We start from the raw sequence: 8,941 nt of genomic DNA, 5'->3' as shown, positions 1-8,941 counted from the left end.
AATAAAAAGCAACATCACAAATTTACAAATTAGTTTTGCTCTGACTTAAATGTACACAAAAAGGTGTAATATTTGAGGAGGAGAAAAAAAACCCCATCATGTAATGATTAAGTAAAAAACACACACATATATATATATATATATACAGTTGTGTTCAAAATAATAGCAGTCCAACATCACTAACCAGATCAATCACTGTTTTTGGTAGAAATTATATTTCTACATGGCAAATAATTTACTAGTAGGTGTAGTAGAGTAATAGAAAAACAACAGACCCAACAGTCATGACATGTATGTTGCTAATTCTGTATAATTGAATCATTAATTGAAAGGGGTGTGTTCAAAATAATAGCAGTGTGGAGTTCAATTAGTGAGGTTAATCATTCTGTGAAAAAAATAGTGTCAATAAGTGGCCCTTATTTAAGGACGAAGGCAGTACTGGACTGTACATGGTGGTTATAGTGCATTTCTCTCTGAAGATCTGAATAAAATGGGCCGTTCCAAACATTGTTCAGAAGAACAGCGTACTTTGATTAAAAAGTTGATTGGAGATGGGAAAACTTATAAAGAAGTGCAGAAAATGATAGGCTGCTCAGCTAAAATGGTATCAAATGCTTTAAAATGGCAACCAAAACCAGAAAGACGTGGAAGAAAACGGAAAACTACCGTTCGAATGGATCGAAGAATAGCCCAAATGGCAAAGACTCAGCCAATGATCAGCTCCAGGGTGATCAAAGAAGATCTAAAGTTACCCCTGAGTACAGCAACAATTAGAAGACGCCTATGTGAAGCCAAGCTATCAGCAAGAAGCCCCCGCAAAGTCCCATTGTTGAAACAACGACATGTGCTAAAGAGGATACAATTTGCCAAAGAACACATTGACTTGCCTAAAGAGAGATGGCGCAATATTTTGTGAACTGATGAAAGCAAGATTGTTCTTTTTGGGTCTAGGAGCCGCAGACAGTTTGTCAGACGACCCCCAAACACTGAATTCAAGCCACAGTACACTGTGAAGACATGATGCTTGGTGGCACAAGCATCATGATATGGGGATGTTTCTCATACCATGGTGTTGGGCCTATTTATCGTATACCACGGATCATGGATCAGTTTGAGTGCATCAAAATACTTAAAGAGGTCATGTTGCCTTATGCTGAAGAGGAAATGCCCTTGAAATGGGTGTTTCAACAAGACAACGACCCAAAACACACCAGTAAGCGAGCAGCATCTTGGTTCCAGACCAACAAGATTAACGTTATGGAGTGGCCAGCTCAATCCCCGGACCATAATCCAATAGAAAACCTGTGGGGTGACATCAAAAATGCTGTTTTTGAGGCAAAATCAAGAAATGCAGAGGAACTGTGGTCTGTAGTGCGATCGTCCTGGGCTGGAATACCTGTTCACAGGTGCCAGAAGTTGGTCGACTCCATGCAACACAGATGTGAAGCAGTTCTCAGAAACCGTGGTTATACAACTAAATATTAGTTCAGTGATTCACAAGAAAGCTAAATCTTCAAGCATTTTTCAGTTTATACAGTAAATGTTTGACTTTGTAAAGAAAAATGCATACACTGCTATTTTTTTGAACAGCCTAATATTCCCTTTTCTTCACTTTCTATAAAGTAAAAACAAATTTCATACATTTTTCTTCATGTTTTGATCTTGAATAGAATGTGCAGTGTTCCCAATGCATTTTTGTGTATTGAAATAAAAGTTATTATTAGGATTTTGAGCTTTACTCACTTTTTTTAAACACACTGCTATTATTTTGAACACAACTGTAAATATATATACATACACACACATTTTTGTGTTCAGTAAGGGTATGTAGTAGGGGTGTAACGATACACAAACCTGACGGTTCGGTTCGTCCCACGGTTTTGAGGTCTCGGTTCGGTTCGGTTCATTTCGGTGGGGTGGGGGGGTTTAGAAAGCTAAAATTGCTTTTATTTTTTATTAAACAGTGCTTTAATGAACAAATTGTGTCCTTGTCTTTAAATTAATTCAATTACAAGTTAAACGTTTCTCAAGGATAACAAAATGATCTGCTAATGCTGTAAACTACAGCCCTTACTTGCACATTACTATAACATTAAAGCTTAACAACAGAGCCTAGACTTTTAGCCTAAATGATATAATAATAATCAACACTCAAATAACAAATTGTATGAAAACATGTAAACTGCACATAAGGCAATTTTTGCATTAACATGTTTTTACTCTAATTTGTTATTGTTATATAATAATTTACACAGTTGCTGTTATTTTCATGACAACTATTTTAAACATACATTAAATAATCAAGATATCATAAACAGGTTAAGTAAAATATAATATATAGGCTAATATATAGCATTTATTTAGTGAAAGAGTTAGCAAACCAGCAAGCTGTGGACACTGAATGACTTGCCTGAGGTAAATATAAAGCTATGTGAAAAACTAAGCGTTTTATTGACGTTTTTCCGCTGTTGAAACACTGATTGAGTGTTTACACGAGTTATGATGCCTTTCAGTAAGTATACTGTATCTTTCAACATACCTTCGGGTGTCCATTCATGTTTATTCTGTAACTGAGGGAGAGATGATCACGCTCCGCGCTGCCGCATGCATACAATGATATCTGTCACGCCACATCTAAGAGCGCCAAAACGGCATTTATTGTTTGCATTTCGTGATCAAATAGACATAATTTGAAAGATTACACCTTGCTTATTATCAAAAGTAACAAAACACTGAGCTTATTGCGATTATATGTGGTTAATGGTGGTTAGGCAACAGCCCTGTATTCGTTGTGTACACATAACACATGAGGTGCAATGAGCCGGGGCTGGGCGGGGCAGCAGGGGGCGGGGCGTGTTCGGTTCGCCATGAGAGTATCGCGATACGTATCGTGGGTGGTGTATCGCGGTTTTTCGGTTCGGTTCAAATATCGTTACACCACAAGTATGTAGGTACAATTCCAAAGAATAAAGAACCTATTGTATATCACTTATTGTGACATACATAAATATTGTCGAAGTTCCTTATCTTTTCATTAGAGCGATGTGAATAGGTGCCACTCTGTTTAGCATTATGCCGCAAGTGTGAGTTTCTTCTGACTTTAAAAAGTACTGGCTTCAACAAGAGGAAGCTAATAAGGCATCAGAGGGTGCCTTACTTCTCTGTCAGTGTCATGATGACAGATATTAGCAGGCCTTTCTGCATCCGTTCATCACCCAAAACAAGGCTTAAGGCATTAAGATTTGGCTCAGGTCATCCACTTATGCAGATTTCTTAGCCACAGCTAAACCAATCAGACCAGCCAATCCAGCCAAACCCAGACCAATGCCACCAACAATTGCCATTCCAACCAGCCCATCTAGAAAACATAAGAATGAGAAACATGTTCAATGCAAATTCCTTGTTCAATCTTAAGACATGTAAAGATTACTTGTATACAGTACCTATATAGCCTACACTACATATTATTACTATACACCTTAAATAAAGAAATGGACAATATACATGCTCACCTTTCTTCATGGTTTTATTAATGAGTTTCTCCAGATCTAAAGCTTGAGAATTTCCAGGTTCATTCCTCAGTAAAGTCCTGATGTATTTCAGAGCTCTCTCATATTCCTAGAGTTAATATAAAACAGGAGAATGAGATTCGCAGTCATTCCAACTATAAGTGTCCAATGTAAACATGAGATAACAACCTTGAACTTGTAGTTGGCTACAGCAAGATAAAACAGATAATCCCGCTGGTCATCTTTGGTGCCTTTATGAATAAGTTCTGGTGAAAGACAAAGCAATTCCACATTTATATTTATTAGTAAGACAAAATTATAGTGATTGTAAAGATTAAATGTAAATACAGAAATCTGATTTACTTCAAGAGCATTACATTTTTTATAGTATTTCACTCTTCCCTGCATGTATAAAAATTCAATTTCACCATTCTAAACTTTTGTAGTTCTATATAGGCATATTGGAAAAATTTACATGAACTTAAACACATGTGCCTTTCTTAGTAATGTACTCCTTATGTTCATGTTTGTTTAATAATATTTGTTGTATAAGATTTAGATTTTTTTTTTTTTGTACCATTTCCAAGGGAAAAATGTAGTGATGCTAAAATGTTATGTGGTGTAACCATCAAGTAAAAAATAATATATTCGACTTAAAACAGGGATTAAAAAAAATTCTCCCGACTGAAAACTTGTTTTCAGGCTAGATCATATTTCTTGAACCGGAATCCATAACCGGAATACAAATGCTATTATCTAGTAACTTATTAGAAACATACTTTTTTTTTAATTATAAACATAACAGCTTAAAAATTCACGTTTTGGATATATACGTCCAAGTATCGTCAATTTATGCTTACCACACAAACCTTATTTTACTCATAAATTAAAAAAAACCCATCATAATTTCCTTATTTCCCATTGGAAAATCTTGTGGGAACCACTGGCAAATTAATCTTCTGGGTTTTTTTTCACAATTTTTATTTTTTTCCACAAATGGACGTGGTGTCCAAATGTTAATAATTAATATTTCCTGCTAAATTATGTACATAGAGACATATATTTTGTTAGGTCAGTTATCAATGTCTGCAATATGCAGTAAACACACCCCTCTTAACGACTTTTGCAAATCCTGTGTAAAAAAAACCCTCTGATAACATCCTAGGTAACAATAAATTTACATATATCCTAGAAGCTAATCTAGAATGACTGAAAAACTGCAAACCGGGTCCTTTTAGGTCAAGGTCAGTCAATGATGTCCTCTGTCAATACACTGTAAAACCCAACAAGTTTGAGGAAATCGATTGCCTTAAACCATTTAAATTAAAAAAAATTATTTATGATGTTCAGGGGAGAGTGGGGCACAACCTAACACTTTTTGACTTACTCAGTTTGTGTAAATCCACTTGGAGTTTAGAGAAGTAATTTTTCCCCCACATTAATTTCCCACGTCTAGTACAATTATGGGCTTTTGTTTCATATGGTGTTGATATGGCAACTAGTAAATACATTAAGTTTCGTCATGCTGGCATGTGTGGAAAGTTTTAAACCATGTGTGTTACAACTAGCCCCGCATTAGGTTGTGCCCCGCTCACCCCTACTATGGACTTATTCCATTTGAGTCCACATCATATTAAATTAAACTATAATTATTCCACTTAAATACTTAAAAAATTTAATTAAATACATTAATTAAATTGCATTACACAATTAAAATCAGAATCTTTCATTTAGCTCAACTCTTTTATTGTTAACTGCTAGTTAGCAATAGCACTACTAAAGTAGTTAGCAAATATTATTACTGTGCTGGGGTGTGCACAGCTATTGCTTTTTAAATAAAGCAGCATATAGTCTTGATGTTAATTGGCCAGTCCTCAACCTAATCACAGGCTCTACTCTTCTCCACAATGGTAACCCCCAAAATTTAAAAGGGTTTCTGTTATGTCTAATATACAATATGGGATATATATTAATATTATATTAATACTATATTAATCTTGAACAAAATCACATAAAATAACAAGTCAAGTCACCTTCATTTATAAAGCGCTTTTAACAGTATGGATTGTTTCAAAGCAGCTTTACAGTTATAATAGAATTTACCAAGATTGTTTAGGCTTTACAACAGTATTAAGATAAAGTTATTGTCCAGATAAAGTTAGTTTTGATTGATTAACTTCCGTTGTGAAGATCATTAGTTATTAACTTAGGGGCCGCTATCACGACACCGTTCTAACAGAAAAACTCTTAACGCGCTCCGGCTGCCCATCCGCACAAAACAGTGCCTGGTGTCTCGAGAACGCACTCCCTGAAATAGGTTCGAAGGTGCAAACTATTACCTGTTATCTCAGCGCAAACCTCAAAAATGCAAAAACGCAGATGGTGCACACATGTGCATCACGTGTTCAGGCAATAGGTATGCGTGTTTGAAAATTTATGTGTGCAGGCGTGTAGTCCTCCTTCCCTCAACAAACTACTTATCTGATCTTAAAAATGTATAATACAGAATTTTTTGTCGCGTCTGCGTAGCCACGCGAAACGGAATTATCCCGACAATGTTTCATCTGTACAGAGGCCGGGTCGGCCCGATATTTCCCGACACTTTCCTGGGGCCGGGCCGGGCCCTTGATCTAGAGACGGGCGCGGGCGGTAATGCACTCACTCTGTGTGTGCGGGTTGTGGGAGAATAAAACGATTTGCGGGACTCACGCAAACTAGAAATATCTATGAATAAAACATATAAAAACTAATAGATTTTTATTCGTCTGTTGCAGAAAAGCAACTAGAACAACTAAAACAAAATAGAAATGATTTACAGGCCAGAGTTTCTATTCAAAACATGTTTGCAGCGTTGAGCAATGTAGCCAATCACAGACATATGTGTTGATTTCTTGAACGCAATGGCCAATCAGAAGCATTTAAGATAGACTCCCCTCAGCGCTCAAAACTGACTTTTTGTTCAGTGCTGAATTCTGTATGCTGGCAAATCCTCTAATTACAACAAACAAGGTGTGGATATTATGAATGATTAATTGTGCAGTCAGCTTCATTGATAATAACAGAGATGTGTGAGATCGCGATGAACTGTCAGCTTTTTAGGAATTATTAATTAAAGCAGCACACTTTGCACGTATTCAGTCATGCCAGACCATGCACGCAGTTGTCAGGATTCCACCAGCTTCACTCATTCCTCCCACTCGTTCACTCACTCCTCCCACTTATTCACAGTCCCCTGAGTTTTAATCACCATCACCTGCACCTCATCAGTTCACCTCCCTATTTATTCAACACCTCTTCACACACTCATTGTCTGGTCTCGTCTCTACAGACTATCACACTACTTACCTGCTACCTACCTGAGTTCCATCCATCGATCACCTGCTAACCTTCACACGGAAGTTCAGTCTCCAGTCTCCGGTCATCAGCCTGTTCCCAGTGACTTTCCATCCGCATCTGTAAACAAAGACTCTGGTTATCCTTCAGCTAAGTTCCATCCTGAATATCGTCTGCTTGCATACTCAGCATATCTCTGTCTGGATCTGCAACCTGTAAATAAACACTATTTCACTTACCACCTGTCTGACTCCTGTTCCATCCGTGACAGAAGACCAGACCAACGAAATGCAGAGTCCAGCGGAGCCCGTGGAGAATCCATCTCGCGATCCATTCGCGGAACTGGTTCAGGCTGTTCGCCAGTCCTTACTTCCTTCTCCACCGGCTAATCCACCCACCATTCCCGAGGATCTCCTTCACTCAGCACGCCACCATTCACTTCCGCAAACATCCGCTGCCTCGTCAGCTGCCTCTGCAAGTCCCATGGCCCGACCAGCGACATTCAACGGAGAGGCGGAGGATTGCAGCGTTTCTTTTGCTTCAGGTATCGCTATATTTCCAAATGCAGGCACATCAATTCTCTAACGATTCAGCCTGAGTGGCGTTTATTATCTCCCTGCTGTCTGGCAGAGCTCTCCAATGGGCCCAATCTCTCTGGAACTCAGATTCTCCTGCGGTTAAATCCCTCTCAAGTTTCATTCAACATTTCAGGGAAGTGTTTGGTCAGACAGTTTCCGATCTCACCGTTCATGATCAGCTCTTCAACCTTCGTCAAGGAAAGTCTTCAGTGAGTACATATGCCCTGCGAAATAGAAGGGCATATGTACTCACTGAAGACTTTCCTTGGCGAAGGTTGAAGAGCTTCTGTCATGGTCTTCTGTTTCGTGAGGCTTCTAGTGGCTGGAATGAGACAGCTTTGATGACAGCTTTTCGACATGGTCTCAACCCTAACATCCGTCAGCTGGTGGTGGTATATGAGGATTCCTTGGGAATTGAAAACCTCATTCAGAAAACCATTCGAGTATCTCAACGCTTATCTGCCTGTGATGTTCTAGAAACCGCTGTAAATCCTCCGTCCTCGGCTCCATTGGTCGCCCCTCCAGCACCCGAGCCCATGCAGATTGACTCCACTCATCTTTCTTCTTCAGAGCGGCAGCGTAGAATTCAACAGAGTCTTTGTCTATACTGTGGGGGTGATAAACATCTCATCAACTCCTGCCCTATTCGACCTCAACGCCCTGCGGTAAGCACCATTCAGATTCCTCCTAAGATTTCAACCTTGAACCGCACAACTGTTAATTTATTAACCTCCAGTGTATGCGTCTCAGCACAAGCCCTCCTCGACTCCGGCTCGGAACTTCATTTCCACTCAACTCCTACAAAAATTGAACGTTCGTAAACGCCGAAGTCATCAAGATCTCCGAGTCCAAACCATCCAGGGTAGACCGCTGGGTCGAGGTCGAATTCGTCACTTCACCCCCACACTGACGCTCCGCATCGGCTGCCTGCACTTGGAAGAGATCTCCTTCATGGTGCTGGAGGAGTCCACTGCTGAGCTCATTCTGGGACGCCCTTGGATGGTCCAACATCAACCCATCATCGACTGGAAATCCGGGGAGGTCCTTCGCTGGGGAGAAGACTGCTCGCATTCCTGTCTAGCTTCGGTTGAGAAGGTCCAGAAAGCCCCCTCTTCTTCATCTTCGGTGGGAAAGTCCGAGTTTCCCGTGTGTTCCACGTCCATTGAGAGTCCGGAGGTCCATCACCAGGTGGAGATTCCTGCTGAGTATAGGGCGTTCCAGGATGTGTTTAGCAAGCAGTTGGCGACCAAACTACCACCTCACCGGCCATGGGACTGCGCTATCGACCTGCTACCTGGAGCCACCCTGTCTAAAGGCCGCGTCTATCCTCTGTCCATGCCGGAGCAGAAGGCCATGGAGGAGTATGTGTTGGAGGCTCTTCAAAAGGAGTTCATTCGACCCTCTACATCCCCTGCCGCTTCGTCCTTCTTAGCCACGAAAAAGAAGCTGGGACCCCACTAACACAGAACGTTTAAGGAACGTTAGTTTATGGTTCTCTAAAGGTTAGTTTGAACCAAACCA

General features: G+C 39.9%; 1 protein-coding gene across 1 annotated transcript; it reads right to left on the bottom strand.

Moving 5' to 3' along the window:
* Nucleotides 1–3,201: 3,201 nt before the first annotated feature.
* On the bottom strand, nucleotides 3,202–6,962 carry LOC130071103 (mitochondrial fission 1 protein-like). Its single transcript, XM_056235721.1, has 5 exons — nucleotides 6,896–6,962; nucleotides 4,605–4,670; nucleotides 3,699–3,778; nucleotides 3,513–3,618; nucleotides 3,202–3,358 (listed from the first exon to the last, which is right to left on the bottom strand). Exons 1-5 carry the CDS (start codon nucleotides 6,960–6,962, stop codon nucleotides 3,261–3,263), a joined length of 417 nt encoding a protein of 138 aa, XP_056091696.1. The 3' UTR covers nucleotides 3,202–3,260.
* Nucleotides 6,963–8,941: the final 1,979 nt, after the last annotated feature.

The sequence above is a fragment of the Rhinichthys klamathensis genome, unplaced genomic scaffold (genome assembly GCF_029890125.1).
Source record: "Rhinichthys klamathensis goyatoka isolate OS25496 unplaced genomic scaffold, OSU_Roscu_1.1 h1tg000019l_1, whole genome shotgun sequence".
Classification (NCBI taxonomy): Eukaryota; Metazoa; Chordata; class Actinopteri; order Cypriniformes; family Leuciscidae; genus Rhinichthys; species Rhinichthys klamathensis.
This window is presented reverse-complemented; position numbering and strand designations above follow the sequence as displayed.